Source organism: Vulpes vulpes, chromosome 11, assembly GCF_048418805.1.
Source record: "Vulpes vulpes isolate BD-2025 chromosome 11, VulVul3, whole genome shotgun sequence".
Classification (NCBI taxonomy): domain Eukaryota; kingdom Metazoa; phylum Chordata; class Mammalia; order Carnivora; family Canidae; genus Vulpes; species Vulpes vulpes.
Window position 1 is genome coordinate 63663374 of NC_132790.1, and position 16814 is coordinate 63680187.

The 16814-nt window shown below is 45.3% G+C and overlaps 1 protein-coding gene across 4 annotated transcripts in view; it reads left to right on the forward strand.

Moving 5' to 3' along the window:
- Window positions 1–16814, forward strand: part of OSBPL10 (oxysterol binding protein like 10) — a 294626-nt gene that overhangs the window by 248180 nt on the left and 29632 nt on the right. For all 4 annotated transcript variants that reach the window (XM_072726621.1, XM_026000903.2, XM_072726618.1 and 1 more), the window contains one exon: window positions 14191–14340. In XM_072726621.1, the coding sequence (XP_072582722.1) occupies window positions 14191–14340 (150 nt within the window). The remainder of the gene's footprint in view (window positions 1–14190; window positions 14341–16814) is intronic.

A 16814-nucleotide genomic window follows, 5' to 3' on the forward strand; every position in this document is an offset into this window, starting at 1 on the left:
ATTTTGCACATGTATGCAAGTGTATCTTCTATAGGGGAACTGTCTAGCAATAGAATTTCAGTGGAGTTCAGTGGGAATTAAAAATTCTGCTACATATTATAAATTGCTCTCAAAGACAGAGCTGAATATATACTTCCGCGGTAGTGTGCGAGGGCTATTTTCCTATACTTTTGCCATTAGGAATGAATATCAAGTGCCTATTTTCTTACTAGTTTTTATTTTTTATTTTTAATATTTATTTATCTTTAAGTACATTCTATACCCAACATGAGGCTTGAACTCAGAACCCCGAGATCAAGAGTTGCATGCTCCACTGACTGAGCCAGGTGCCTCTCTGGTTTTTAATTTTAGAAGAAAAATGGTGTCTTGTTTTAGTTTCTATTTTTATACTTATGGATGAAGTGAAGAGTATGTCTCACATATTAGCCATTTGCGTTCCTCTTGTTTAAGTGTCTTGTTCACAGCCTTTGCACATTTTTCAATTCATTTGGTCTCTCTAATATTTTATAAGCATTCTTTTTATATTAAGCTAATTAGTTCTTCATAATGTGGCAAGTGTGTTGTCCATATCTTGGGCGCACTTCAGAGATAAATAATGGTAGCAATTACGATTGCAGTCACCACTGTAGAATATTTTCCATGAAGGATCCCTTAACATGAATCGGTTTGAGAGTCAGACTCTCCTTACATCCCTTTGTAATTTAGTGTTAGTTTCAAACGAGACTCCAGAATTGAATGTGTTGCTGTCGAGGAATACCACCTGGATGAGCCAGCATGTTGTTCTGTGTTTGTGTTGGCTGTTTTGGAGGGAGGTACAGCATCTATGGGAATATCTGTGAGCCAAGATAGATGCTTCTCTGTCCTGAAAACATCATCTAGTGAGAATCAAGTGGTCCTCTCATTAAGAGCATTGGCTACATGGAGCCCCTGTTATCCTCACCTTCACCTTCTTCCTGGTCCTGCTTCTTGCTCTGAACGAAATGTGTATAGATAGACTCATTTGGCATTGGTTCTGCTTTGGACCCTGTCTCTCCATCCAGGGTCTGATGTTGCTGGTTTTTAGGGCAGTTTTATGCAGAATACTTATTAAGTTGGAAAAAACAATAGTAGTTTGTTTCTCAAAAATGAAGCACTTAAACTTTTTTTTTTTTTCTAAAGACTTTAGGTTGTGGATGGCATGATAAAGTAACCAGTTAAAAGCAAAATATCACATACTGAGGGTTAATTTTAAATTGGCACGAGGGGTGTTTTTTTCATGATCATGCTTTATGAATGAGATGAAGGGTTAGTGTACAGAAGCAGAACATGTGTCAAAATGTCTATCCAAGTAACAGAAAGCCTCCCTTTGAGAACCCTGGTAGGGCTAGGTTATGTTGGGGAAATGGAAACTGCATCAGGGTGATCTAAAAAACAAAAAAAAAAAGGGACAAAACCAGGAACTTAGTATTTAGAGGAGTGTAGGTCCCACCTGGGTACATTTGCACCTTAAAATTCAGTCTTCTTTTTGTGCTAAATACAATAACCCACAGTTCTGATCATTCATAGTGCTTACCACACGTGTTCACGGTCCCCTAGGATGACTACAGCTGTCTCAGATTTGCCTTTGAAGTTTTCACTGAATGAAGCATTTGAAAATGGGGCAATGCAGAGCGTGATAATGTGACAGTTTTTAAAGTAGAAGACAGAGTAAGCCTCATTTGGATTTTACAGCAGTGCAATAATAGGGAAAAATATGAATTGTTACAATTACCCTCTTAGATCCTAAGTATCAATTCACACTTGAATAAAAGTACAAAGAACCCTCCTTTGAATATCCTCGGTCACAGTGGCGAGAGAAATGGACATATATAATGCGAATTAAAAAGCAGAGAAAATGCCTGCTATTTGAGCCAAAAGGTATTGAGTGGGATTTAGAGATTGTAGTTTTAATAGTGCCTTAGTGGTGCTTCCTCATTGTGGAATTAAGAGCTGTGGTGGTTTTTGTTCTGGTTTCTTTCTATTTTTTCTACAAAACACTACAGCCTGTTCTCCCAAATGCTTTTCCGTCCATTCATATTTACAAAAATCCGGAAATATACCAGAAAACTCCTTTTGAGAAAAGTGAAAAGTCTAAAATTGCCCAAGCTTTGCATTGTTTCTAAAATGCTCTTGATGTACTTACAGCACTTAAACCATTGGCTCTTTTGAGAGTCAGAAAATAATCATCCAGAAACTTGACCTTTTGAAGTGAAATGGTGTAGATCTGCCCGACTTAGATCCTTGAAGGCTGGGATGTAGCCAGGGTACATAGTGATAGGTGCCTGGCACACAGGAAATCCTCATGTGTTCTGTGTGGCCTGGAGAGAACATTATCTGCAGAGGAGTCCTTAATGCACTTTGGTTTTTCCATTATTCATGATGCAGCCCCCTTTTGCCTATAAAGAACACTAAATGCCTCTTGCTTTTAATGACTTGTAAATCAAAACTATTCTGTGGTTTGCAGTGCCATTGGTTATTTCCTTTGTGTTATGGTACCCTTCCAACACTTCCATTGGAAAGAATCAGTTGGGAATTTCTAAATGAGAGGCATAAATGATTAAAATGGACAGATACAATTCAAAGTCAGAATGAAGGGACCGCCTGGTGGGGCCACTGATGAAAATGCAATCGCCCTCTTCCAATCAAAGTTTATAGCTCTCCATTTCCGTTTTCCATTTCCAATTTCCAAATGAAATTTCCAGAACCTGAAATTTCTTCCACTTGTGCCTACACAGGTATTTGAGAGCAGTTGTCCATTCGTCCATGTTTGGATCCCCTTGCATCTGAGGAGGTCTAATGTCCACACTAGGCACTCAGGATTGGGTTTGGAGAATCAGAGGAGGCCATCAGCCCATCTACTGCTAGTTTTCTAGCAGGGCTAGAGCCAGGCTTCTCACATGCCCACGGCTTTTCTCTGCTGCCCATTGTGGCCCCTGGGGCCTTCGGTGGTTAGAGAAGTGTTTCTCCAATGCTAGAATGCATCAGAAGCACCCAGAGGGCTTGGCGGAATGCAGGTTCTGCAAGGAGATGGGAAATTTTTCAGTGGGCATAGGGTTTCAGTTTGGAAGATGAAAAAAATTCTCAAAAGCTGTTGTACAACAGTGTAAATATAGCTAACACCATTGTACTTAAAAATAGTTAAGATGGTAAAAAAGAAATTGAATTGGGTATAAAGGGATTCATTTATCCTAACTCATGGAACTCTACACTGAGGTCTGTCATTGCACCATATGTAAATTCTACTTCAACTAAAACATATAAGTCCCAAACCCCAAACATCCACAGTTCTGGGCTCTCTGTCCCCAGAACCTGAGACTGGAAGTCTAGGATGGGTCCCTAGACTGGGTTATCCCTGATGGTTTTCTTGATGGTCTTTGTTACTAATTTCCCAGTGATGCCAAAGCTGCAGGTCAGGGAAATACACATGATGTAAACCCGATTCACAGCTATTCCTACAGCTGCTCTACTCTCCCTCATGGCTTTGCACCTTTTCTCCAGTCCCTAACAAGAGTTCTGGCCTGTTAACTGTGCATAACTTGTAGAAAAAGCAAGGCACCCTAGCAATTAGTGGCGTCAAGTGTAGAGTCTGAAAGCATTACTAACTTGGTGTCATCGACCTGGGTTTCATTGTGTTTATTCTCTGAATAAAGGTATTTACCATGTGGAGAATCAGAAGAAATCCATCACCCAGCACAAAGCATAAATCAATAATAATTTTAACTGCAGCTGTAGAAAGTCAGAATTCTATTCTTGGTGTTCATCCATGGTTACAATAGAAGCAAATCATAGATAGTAGGATCCCTTTAAGTTTTTGGGTCCAGAATCCTTTTATTACTATTGGTTATCCCCAAATATATCACTCCATCATTTTGCTTCTGAAGTGACAGTATTTGTAAAATTGTTCCTTTGTGCTTCATTAAGGATGTCAGATTTTCAAAATGACCTCAGTGAGCTTTGGGTTACCAAGAGTTAAGTAAAGGTAGGCCTGGCAATGGCCTGTGAGTGACTATGGCAAAGTCCACCCCATAGGGAGGAGGGAGGGGTTGTTCCTGACCTGGGGTCACTGGAGTCTGCATCATGAAATGGGGTTGTTTTTGCAGAGAAATAGCAAATGGTAGAAGGCAGAGACATGAACTGGAAGGCCATGAAAAGCATAGAGCAGTACTGTCCAGTACAACATGCTGCAATGATGGGAATGTTTGTATGCTGACCAATATAGTAGCCGCTGGCTGCATGTGGCTGGTGAGTACTTCAGATCTGGCTAGTGCTGTTGGGCAACTGGATTTTAAATTTTATTTTTAATTGATTTACATAGCTACGTGTGGCCAGTGGCTACTACACTGGGCAGTACAAGTCTAGAGGGTGCTGTGAGGGTGGTGTTGATTATCTAGGTGAGAGAGGGAGTTCAGGTGAGGAGCAGGAGGGAAAGGGAGAAAGGGGTAGATTGAGGAGAGCCTTAAATGTTGGGCTGACCAACAATGCAATGGGATGGCATTTACGACTTTTGAACAGAGAAGAGGGTATTTTGGGGAGAACATTCTAGTGGTACAATATAAAGCAAAGTGTAAGAAGAGGAGCTTGTAGCAGAAGGAGAATCTGCACACTGTTAGGAGCATACAGTAATGTGCCTGAGGCCTAGGGTGTGATGGCAGAAATGACAGGATATGTAGACCAATGGATGTCTAGATGGTGGGGCGCTGGGAGGTGTCCATGCACCTAGACACCTCAACTCTGGACAACTTAGGTGTGGCGAACAAAATGAAGGAGTCAGTATGCTGATGGGGCCCTTCTAAGGTCTTTGTTGGATCTGAGAGGAGGGAAGGTGAGATTATAATAGCTTTCTCCCCCTTGAATGCTACCTGCCTGAATGGATCTTCTTTGCTGTTTGATGTTGCCCAGGGGTCACTAAAATGTCCCCATCTGTAGGCACTTCTGGCTAGTCCAGTTTTGCTTCTGGTTCCACCTGCTGCCTTCAGTGCTTGCTTGTTTCCTTATCTGCCTGCCACCAGCTTTCTGCTTTCCCTGTGATTCATGGGCCCCATCATAGCTTACAGTTTGGTCCCACAAGGGGAAACCCCAAACCAGAGCACTGTCTACTCAGCAAGGCCACAGGTCCCAAGAGGACTATTCTATAGGAATACTATGCATATTCCTCGATCCCCAGGACCCTGGGATCATGACCCGCGCCGAAGGCAGACACTTAACTGACTGAGCCACCCTGGCATCCCTATTTATTCATTCCTTAAAAAATGTTTTATTGAGCATGTGTTATAAAAACCAGCCTTTTTTTGGGGGGGGGGAGATTCTGCAAATGAAAACCTGTATGAGACAGGAGTTCTAATGGCAGACTGTCATGAGTTTCAGTTAGGGTAAGCTGACAGCCATAAGGCCACTACTTTCCACTCTCTGGTTCCTGGCTGATGTTACAGATAGCTCACAGCATTCTTTTTCCCGGACCCCAGAGGTGGGCTTCTAGGTCCATATCAGCCTGGAGCCCTCAGTAGCCCACCCAAATAACAGGTGTTCCTCTACTGAAAGAGATTTGACATTCCAGTTCCAATAGGAAAGCAGATGTGCAGTTGCATAAATCCAATTGATGAGTGCCAAATCAGATGCCTATAGGGAGCTCAGGAATCTTTTGTTAGGATGGAGGCGCCACCTCCGCTGCTGTGATGTGTGGCTGAACAAAGTCTCCAAGGGTGAGGTGGGACTTACAGGTTCTACCCAGGGCCAGGGGGAAGAAGATCTTTGTGCTCTCAAGTAGATTAGTAGCTTATCAAATGCAGAGGCCATTTCTTAAGACCATATAAGACCATGTCTTAAAAAAAAAAAAAAAGACCATGTCTTGTATCTTCAATATCTAATGTGGGTGTTTGAGGCAGTTGGGGTGATAGCACCTCTTGCAGCCCGGGTACCTGCTCACCATCAGCCCATCTAAAGGAGGTCTTTTACGCTTAAACCATTGCTTTTCCTCATACCAGAACCTAGGGAGGCTAGAATAGGTCTTGCAAGAGTTTCGTCCCCTCCCTTTCCTGGGCCTTCTAGACAACTTGAGTAGCTGTGAAGGCAGCCCCACTGTTCATGTGTGCTTGGCTTTGCTGCCCTTACTGCTTTGTATTTGTCTCCTCTGGTTCTCAGATCTGCATGTGAGCCTTGGCTGAGATTTCTATGAATCCCTTCCTGGTGTAGCCCTAGATTCCAGAAGTAATGCTCCCTGATGGTCAGGGCCACGGACCATGTGGGGGACCCTTTACAGCCACAGAGCCCTCTCTGTCCTTTTGCGGGGGGTGGTCTCACAGTGGAGCTTGTATGGCATCACATAGCATCTGAAGAGATGGCTAGAAGGATCGGGGCTGTAGCAGTGGCTTCTAGATCACTGCCCACTGGTGTCACCAGCCCCCCCCCCCCCCCCATGTGAAAGCCTCAGGCTCTCGAGCACAGTGGCTGCTTACTGAGCTTTTCCTCTGGGCCTGGCTTCAGGCTCAGCACTCTCCATGCTCTGTCTTCTGTAGGCCTCTCGGCGGCCACCTGAGCTGTGGGTAGTTCCACCTCCATTTCAGGGATGAGGAGACGGAGCCTGACAGGTGGAAGGTAGCGGATTTGGGATTTCTATCCAGGCCATCCCTCTGGCTTCGCTGCCTCCCAGAGCTGCGGCGATTGTGTTCTCTGTTTTCATGCTCTTTCCTTTCCTTCTTGAGACTCTGAGCCCAGTGCTCACAGGCTTCCATGAGCTTGGACGTGGGGCCCGTGCTGCCTGTGTGGCTCGGTGCCATGGTGACCGGCGCCCTGCAACCCAGCTCGGCTTCGCTTTCACCAAGCCTCGGTGAGCTCCTGGCCAAGCTCTCGGTCAGTGCCGGATTGGGTTGCAAAGCTCCCGACTTTGGCCAATTGAGATCGTGTCACAAAGCACACGACACAGCGCTTGGCTCTTGTGCGTGTTCCCGGTGCCGCAGGTGCCGGGGGAGCTGAGGCGAGGCCTGTGGCCCCCGGATGCCTGCACGGGGTTGCCCGATGTCATCGGCACGCTTGCCTCTGGCGCCCCAGCTGCAAAAAATTGCTTTCCCCTTCGCTGCGGCTGCCGCTTCCTTTCAGTTGTTTTGTACCTTCTAAGATTTGCTTTGCGCCTTCTCAGTTCCTTTCTTTTATGCTTTCATTTAAAAATGGTTTCTGAGCAGCTATGAGGGAATGAGAAAAGGGCTGATGTTATTTGCTATGAACGCTTCTCTCGGATATTTTTTTAAAGGAACACCTGTCGCATCCTCTTGGCATAATCGTGTCTGATCATTCTGGCTGATGACGAATGCCCCCCACCCTCTCCCCCTGCCCAGAAGTGACTTCCTTCTACCTTCCAGGGTGTGTTTTATTTAAAATGAACCTTTCTGCAGGTCGGCCCCTTTGCTCAGGAAGAGCATCTGTCCTTCCAGTCTATGAGAGCCAAGTGTGGTAAATGTGTGTGTATGTGTGGTTAGAGCCAGAGAGCCAGCGCATCCACTGGGAGGCAGCAGAAGGATTGTGATGTCAGTGGCCACCAACTCAGCCTCTCCAAAACGGCAGGGGGGACCAGCCTGCTGTGTGGACATGCTTGTACTTGAACGTATCAAGGATTAGAGCCAACCCATCCATCGGGTTCCCCCCCTTGCACAGTGGCCTCATTGTACCTACCTCCAAATGGCAAGATAAGGTCCTCCAAATACAGTGGTGGCCTTCAGGGCACAGCTGGTCATCTGGCTTTGGATGTGGCTCCACACAGAAGATTGTACATGCGAGGAGCCTAGCCTTCAGCAGCCGCCCTGCGTCAGGGCCAAGGTGTACAAGACACCTTGTCAGGTGTACAAGACATCATCTGAAGACACCTGTCTGACATCAAGCTCTTTGGCATGACTTCTGACCAGAGGAAAGCATCCATCCATTCAACTGAGAGACCCTCCGCTCAGCAAAGATGGCCTACCTTTGGGGAATCAGAGACAGGCACAAAAGAGACTCCTCCTTCGGGGAAGAAATCCCACCTGTGCTAAGTGTGGTAAAGACAGTAGGTCATTAGGAGCAGCTGCATTACATTCATGTGACAAAACTGTATGTCTGTGTGTGTCCTCGGGGGAGATAATTTTTCCAAGCATGTAATAGTGAGTGCCTTGCACCTGATAGTCATGTGATCTAATTGTCTTATTGGGGAATGAGAGACAAAAATGCCAAGGGAATTTGCTGGACTGCTGGCCATCTTTGTATGCTCTGTGCTATCCTGCTGCTATTGACTTGTGTATGAAGTTGGATTGGGTCTTCAAATTACGGCTATGCCAGTTTTCCTCACCTTGGACTGTTAGATCGGACTTATTAGGATGTAAAATATTGCTAATGTGAACATAAATGATGAGGATCAAGTAATGATTATGATAATTTCATTGAATATGCTATAAATAGACGAGAAAAATGACTAGAGAAAGAAAGGACTCAATACTTGGTTTGGTGGATTCCATAAAGGTCATCCACACCTGTAACACCAGTGTCCTTAGAACAAAAAGTAGTTTCAGTCGTTGGTCCCTGGGCACTTGTATCTCTTAGACATGTAGACCTCTTGGCTTGTCTTCCAGTATGCACTGTATTTGTCTCCTTTCTCTTCCATTTACCGATCCTTCCAATCTCTTTGCCCCTCTAACCTCGAATCTGTGTTTCAACTTGACATTCCTATTTTTTCTAGAACCTCTCATTTTTCTAGCAAACCAACATCTGAGGACTTTCACCCTCCCAATAAACAAAAGCATATTTGTCCTGGTGGCCAGTATTGCATGTCATTGCATGTTGTGTGTCATTGTGGAAGTGAGAGGTAAGTTACATAGGAGGACACCTCATTGCTCCTTTGCTCTGCTGCTTGATGACATGGCATTTCTCTCATTTGAGGGTGGATATCTGAGGGTGGTGCTTTGGGTCTTTGCCCCCACCTTCTAGTTTTCTGTGACCCTCAGAATATCAGATACTCTTTCTGACAGCCAGGTTTCCTCCTCCTCCCATAGAGACGATATCTGGACAATGCTCGGGCCTTTGGTGTGACCCACTTTACCTCGTGCCTCTGTGCCAAGGTAGTAGTGTGGGGGCAGAGATGCCAGGCTCTCAAAACATTGGACTGCAACGTGCTTGCTGATGAAGTAGAATTTGACGTTCAGTCTCTATTTGCTTTTATTTTCCTTGGTCAAGTAGACTTTTAGGGTAGCTGCAGATCACTTGCACTCAGTGGATTTTGTGTTCTGTTGAAGGTATTTATCTACGTAAGAAAACCGACCTTAGGACACAGATGTCAGCAGGAGGTGCCCATCTTAATCTTCGCTAGTGTTAGAGTAGACCCTTCCTACTTGCATGTCTGTGATGTAGGGCTCTAGCATGGCCTTGCTCTCTGTTCACCAGAAAAGTCTTCTTTTAGGGTCAGGTAATGTAGCCACCTAGGCTTCTTTCTGAATGCCTCAAATCTAAGGATTCAGCCCTTTGCATTAAGACACTAAGTTATTAGGCATTTACAAATAAAGAGGACATTAGTAGATCAAACTGCTTATGTTGGCCTCAGCTGTCTGTGAGGACCAGTTAAGAAAGTAGGAGGGAGGATCCTGAAGAAAGAAGTCTGGGTTACATGTACTTGTCTGAGGAAGGGGGTAGGGGGGGAGTAGGTACCGGTGTGGGGGTGGGACGGGGCCTGTAACAGGCAAATGAATGGGCCTTGAAGATAAATATATGTTTCATGTTTTTTTCTGGAACTGACCCAAACTGTAGTTCAGTGACATGTGTGTATTGAATAAAATAGATTGGAATTTCCATCTTGCTTGGAATTTGCATTTGTCTTACAGAATTAAGATTTTTGTTAAAAAGAAGAGGTGGAAGCAGAATTCAGTGTTGCCCCTGCACCGTCGTCCCCCTTGAAAGGACTGCTGAACCTACATAACCCTAACCCCGGTTGTGATTCTGCTTCTGGCCCAGAGCTGGTGCCTCATGGATATGCTGCCCGGTACCAGATAAGAAGTAGAGGTGTGTGCTTAAAGGCAGGAGCTTGTCTGCAGGTGCCAGGACCGTCTGACTAGAACTCAACCCATCCTGAGAGTCCATCTCTCTCACGTGGTCCCAGACCCTTTGATCCACAAGAGGCCTGACATCAGCCCAGGGGCAGATCTTCTTCTAAGAATCCAAGGAGAGCGTGGCCCTCCTCTCTAGAAAATGCCCAGACACACAGTGTTTGTCTTAAATATGCATGGTGGTGGTAGATCTCTTTAGGTGCGTCCATGGTACCCCGATGAAGAACCCTTGCTCTGTAGGGGCACTGTTGTAGACACGCCGACGAGTGACCCTAAACTCTAGCCTGCCACGAAGCTATTTCCTGCCCATTATATGTCCCCCTGTTTGCTAATGGGCATGAGTCACTTGATTTTGAGTAGCACCATATGCCCTGAGGTGCTCGTGCAGTAGAAATATTGACTCATAATTTTTGTTTTCATTAAAAACCTCATTTTTCCAGGGCCTGCTTCTCTCTAAAACATAGATTCCATTTTATCTTCAAGCTGGCATATGTTTTTATGGCTGGGTTGGCTTCTTTGCAGAGATCTCTAGGGGGATGGGGGAATTTCATGATCCTTCTTGCTTGCTCAGTCTTAGGAACTTTCTCTCAGCATTCATAAAACCATTTCTCATTTTCAGTTTTCTTCTGAGATTGAGAAATACTGTTCTGTCACCTTGGAGCACCTCAAGGCAGTTGTCACGGCTTTACAAGCAGGAATGCAGCGGGATTGGAGGGTGCGGGCATGCGGGGCCCCCCAGGAGGGAAGCAGAGCACTAAGAGTGGGAGAGTGAGGATGTGGAAGGGGCACATGGGCCTGATTATGGAAACTAGATCCCGTGACCTTATCGATGTTTTGGATTTCACAGCAGACCAGTAGAATTAACAGACTCATGACCCTAAAAAGGGAGAAGTTTTTCCGTCTTTAAAATGCCAACAAAGTTCTTCAAATTCTGCATTTCTTGCAGTGCCAGTTAACAGTGGGTGCTTTGTGGATGCTGAGAGATCTGTATTTACATCGCCAGTTGACCTCTTTCTAACGGGGTTGACCAGTCGAAGACTCCTGCCTTCTTTCCTCTTGCCCTCATTTTCGACCCACAATGGAGGGTGGTGTCACCTTTCTGCAAAAAATTGACTTCCAGTATGGGTGGAATTGGGGTGTCTTCTAAGACATGCACTAACAACATGATGAATGAAACCACCTTTTTTTTTAAAAAAAAGATTTTACTTATTTATTAGAGAGAGCACGAGTGGGGGAGGGGCAGAGGCAGAGGAAGAAGCAGACTCCACTGAGTGAAGAGCCCAACATGAGGCTTGATCCCAGGACTCTGAGATCATGACCTGAGCCGAAGTCAGATGCTCAACCGACTGAACCAACTACCCTTCCTTTTTAATCCTAATTATTCACTTGAGTTTGGGTAGGAGAGGTTTTTGTAAATCATACGATAAGTAACAGGGCACATTCTCAGAGGCTCTGGGGGAGAGAAATATTGCTGGATCCTTGGTTAAGCTTTGGCAGTTTGCTGAGGATCCAAGCCATTGATGTGTGTTGGGCTCCTCCTGGCCTTTCTTCCCCTGGGATGGGCTCCCTTGAGCTCTGGCTTCCAGTTGCCCTGGAGTGAGTCAGCTTCTGGGGCCCATGCACCAGCTTTAATTCTCTCTGCTGTAGCCAGAGTCTCTGAGAGGCATCACCAGACACAGAGGAAATGTAATGTTGGATCAATGTGGAAGACCTGGGGAGGTTCACACATTGATGTGTGTACTTAGTATCATGTGTCAGGATCTTGCAGAAAGACTTCTGGCTACCAGAAGTCAGGGACAAGCTGGGCTTAATTTCCATGTAAAGCAGACAGCGGGAGGAAGCATGGTCCCGGGTGGTCTGTAAGCACATTGCAGCAGGTGTGGCAGTGAGCGGGGGAGGATGGAGAATGCCCTGTGTGCTGGTGTGTGGACAAATGGGAAGTCACATTTTCAGAAGAAAGGATCATTCTGCTTCATAAAGCTTATGGCGGCCTCACTTGAGCAATTGATTTGTTTAGTCTGCATTCTGTGCTTGGTGAGAACAACTCATTTCGAGCAGGAATAATTGCACTCAAAATGCAGCTCCCTTTCCTGTGGAGATGTTTAAGGACTTTGCAGGCCACAACCCCCACGTCCCCCAGGGAGTGCATGCTGGTAGCTTGATTTGTGTTTGATTGTCTTTTTTCCTGCCAAAGCAAGATGCCCAGGGCATTGTCCTGTCCTCCCCGCAGCTGCCCCTGCGTTGAGGGTAAATCTGCCAACACAGATTACTGCCCACCAGGTCACTATACAGGAAGTAGCCAACAGCAGCACCTTTGCCATTGGAAGGGATTGTGTCTGAGCTTTCTGGCTTCTGGTGGCGTCTAGTTGGAACTGTAAAGTCCCGGTGAAATGAGACAGCTGTACACCTCAAAACTGAAATCCAGAGGGGCAGGTCAGTGGGAAGATGACCCTGCTATTCCTAGCTTTCCAGCCAATTCCAGCTCAGTGGTCTGGGCAGCAGCGGGCACTGAGCCACAGCAGATGGGTGTCAAGGAGGTAAAGCTGTAGGAAAGGTGGGGTGGCCTCCAGAGCCCCTCCCTCTCCAACCTTCCGGCATGAAATCCGGGCAGCCCATTCCCTACCCTCCACCCCTAGATTAATCTGGTGAGTCTTTTGTGGAGCAGGATGAGGGGCCAAGGATCCTCACTTATTTCAGTATATTCTAGCAAAATAATTTTCCAGGGATGTCAAACAACACACATTACAATGAGGCTAGAGACCAGGCACACAGTGGGGAGAACACCACTCTTGTCTGGGGGAGAGCCTACCCACCGTGGGCTTTGTTGCAGTCTTTCCAGCTGTCTCTCCAGAATTGGGGTCAGTCAGAGGTGACTGAGAATAACTTGAGAGGGGTGTCTATGGAAAATGTCTGTCTCGTTGGAGATTTTTTAAATGCCTACTCCTGGGGAGAAGAGCACCGTACTTCCTCCACAGAGTGTTGGTAAGGAATGGCCAGCCTGTGTATGCTCGGCTGCTCAGTTACAACCCTCTTGATGGCTAAAACACCCTTGGGGTATTGGAAGTGCCTTTAGATAAAACGAGATGATTCTGTCCAATGGGGATTATAAATCATTAGTTTTTGCATAGACACATGGGCAAGTCTGTATCCTTTTAGATTTCATACCTTGAGCTCCTGCATCTCTGTATATTAAGTTCATGGGTCTGACCTGTCTTTGGTAATTAGAAACATTATGTAACATTTTTTACAGAGTGGTTCAGCTTACAGTGTAAATAAGTACCATAAAAACACAGGTAAACATGAAATGGGGCATCTGGTTACTTCTTTCAGTAGAATTCCAAGGACAACTTTACACGATAGTCAGAGTTCTTGATATTGGGGTCTTCAAAATGTTGTGCTCAGTAATCCCTCTCATACATTCTGCTCATTAACTTGCCTGTTAACTATGTAATTTGAAAAATCAGAATCAAACAATTAATAAACTTGCATTGAGGAAAGCCAGGTCCATTGCCTAGCATGAGTTTCGGTGTTATAAAATTTCCACGTTTTCCTTTACATTTTTATTTTTGTCTCCCTTTCTCAATTCATGCCTGTTCTGAGACTTTTTTTTTTATACTTGCTGTAGTGATGTTAATTGATGTGAGTAGAAATAGTCTCAGAGTAAATTTTCTCGTAACTAAGGTAATTTCAGTTTGTCCCAGGGGTATCTGACTTTTGCTTATTAACAAAAAAGTTTACATTAGATATAAAGTGTTCTGGGTTATGCAAATTAATAGGAAAATATTTTATGGGAATAGTCCAGGTAAGGGAGCTCATACCCATATAGTGTTTTTGAAGAGCAAGCATTTTTTTTGTTGTTGGTGGTGAATTAGAAGATTCATTAACAGTGGATGATGGGGAAAACGAATGGGCATGCACAGTGGCTAAAACATCCCAAAAAGGGCCTGGGCCTCAAAAGAGTCCTTGTCCACCCTGTGTCTAATAGTATTGGCTTATAGAGAAACTATTTCTGGGGGCAGGATTTGGCTCCTTCTGTCATTGCTAAGTATATGGGTCCCTATGCTGTGCTTCTAACTTCTGCTGGGCCAGCTGGTGATTCTTATTGATGATCTTGTTTTAGCCAAACTCAGGCCCTGAACTGGTTTTGTCCGAAGATGAAAAAAGTGACACTGAAGATAAGGAAGAGACAGAGTTGGGTGTCATGGAGGATCAACGGAGTATAATTCTTCATCTCATCTCACAGCTCAAACTGGGAATGGATTTGACCAAGGTAGGTTGGCATGTCTCACTGGGTTTGCAGCCAATGGTTTGGGGTCCATCTCCCCTCACCCTTCAAGACTCCCCTACTCGCTTTCTTTTCACTGTGGTGAGCCTGGGGAAGTAGAGTGGGGTAAAAGACCAGAAAGACACTAGAGCATGGATATTCCAAGGTACAAATTAGAAGGATGTTTTTACGTGAGTGGTCATCTCAGAGCATGAGTGTTGCATTTGACTCTCTAGAGGAGCTGCTCTTCTAGCAGGGCAGGGTGAGCATCAAGAAGGAGCACATGAGATGATAGGGAAAATTCAAGATAGGATTTCTTTGCCTCCTGCTGTGTTCTAGAGAAGGTTGAAGATGTAGGGACAGCTGTGGTATATTGGTTTCAGAGAGAACAATGGAAGGAAAGAAAATGGTGGACCTGGGAGTGAGGCCACCATGTGCCTGGCCACAGCCTGCTGCCATCTGGCATGAGCTTTAACAACCAGTCCCCAAAGGGAAACCTTGTTGGGAATTCAGATCCCATCATCCACCTGCAAAAAAACAGACCTGCTGTTTGGTTGAAGTGCAGCTTGACCCTTCCTGGTGCTGTGCTTAGCCACAATTCTTCCTGGCGGGGGGCGGGGGGGGGTAGCATCAAGAAAACCTGGTGTCTTGTTGGTGAGTTGTTGGGCCTATAGAGATTCTCCCTCATTCCAAGTGGTGGTTTCATTCTGGGGGCAAGTAGGGAAAGCAGTTTTGTATGTAGCTGAAGGGTTGTATGGTGGCAAGTGCGGGGGGGGGGGGTGCCCACCTAGTTGCATTTCTAGTCAGATACTATATCCATATGGCTCCCTGGAAGTGTGTGGTGAGATGGGAGGAGGCAGGCAGGGCACACCCTCAGGGCCCAGACTTGTAGTAGTTGCAATATCAATCTTCTCCTCACCAGGCGCTCCCTGTGCAATGAGACTGTGTGGTCCAGTAGAGGGATGGCTACTGAGGAGAGACCTAGGAGGAGGGTGTGCTTAGGAATGGAGGTTCTAGAACCTGAAGGCCAGCCAGAAAAAATGTGGACATGATTGAGATGGTCAGCGCCACTGAAGGCACCACCCGTGGAAGCTGCCTGGAGGGTAGTTGGTTTGTTTGGCTGCCATGACAAGTCTGGATACCACAGGTTCACCTCAGACTGTGCTGGAGGCTGGAGAACCGGGAGGGGACGGGAGGGGTGGGTATGAGAGATTCTTTGAAGAGGAAGATGTCAAGATGGTGACTGCTTACGGGAAACAGGAGTCAGGAGCCTCAAAGATGACAGAAAAGCCTTTTCCACAGAATGTTTTCTGTGTTTGAATGTGAGCGAATCTGATATTCTGGGAGACTCTGGCACTTTAGAGAACATGGTGGTTCCATGCTGGGAATGCCTGACCTCAGAAGGTTCCCTGCCTTGGCCACTCTCTTCCCTCCACTTGGACCTGCCCACCAAGCTGTGAAGACCTGCTCTGCGTTATCCTGCCTAATTTCCCTCATTTTAGCCTTCTAGCTCTAGAATGGTACTGCCCTTTTTGTTGGTGGAATCATTTAAATGCTTGCCTTTTTATTTATATATTTATTTTAAAGATTTATTTATTTATTTTAGGGAGTGAGAGGGAGCACAGGAGGGGAGGCGCAGAGGCAGAGGAAAAGGGGGAGAATCTCAAGCAGACCCCCTGCTAAGCATGGAGCCCGACTTGGGGCTCTATCCCATGTCCCTGAGATCATGACCTGGGCCAAAATCAAGAGTCAGATGTTTAACCAACTGAGCCACCCAGGAGCCCCTAAATGCTTGCCTTTTTAAAAGCCACCTCTTTTTTATTCTTGTGGATTTGTGGACGCTTCACATAGAGCTTGAGTTAAGATCTGGTGGAAGGAATGTGGGTAATAAAGTGTACTAGTATGATCTAAAACCACATTTCCAAACTGGGTCATGACCCATTGAGTAGGTTATAAAACCAATGTAGTGGGTCAGATGATCATTTCTAAAAAATGGAATAAAATACAATGGAAAAATCTCAGAGTGTACCACACACGAAATTTTTATTTTAGTTCTGTTCATGCATGTGTACTGGGTCACGACGTAAAGCATATTCTCATTGTGGGCTGTATTAAATAATATCTGTGAAACTCTGATGTCAAATCATGAATGGTATAGGAGAGGGAATGTCAGAGTCACTGAAATTATCCAGGTCAGATGTGGAGAAACACAATAAAATACCGGGAGGACTCTATTAGGGCAGGTTGAGTGTCTCAGAGACCTCACATTATAGCTCTCTTGTTTTAAAATAAAGCCAAGGAACTGTACATCTCCTGTTATTTTGTTAGAATATAATTGCTTTGCATATCTAGAGCCACGGTCTGTTCCTTAAAAGGGCAAATGTTAAAATTTATCCAATACTCAGTCGGCTATTTGAAAGAACGGTTTTCTGAGCCCGTAGTTCATTAACTTATTTACTGGGAAGAAGCTATTATTCAAA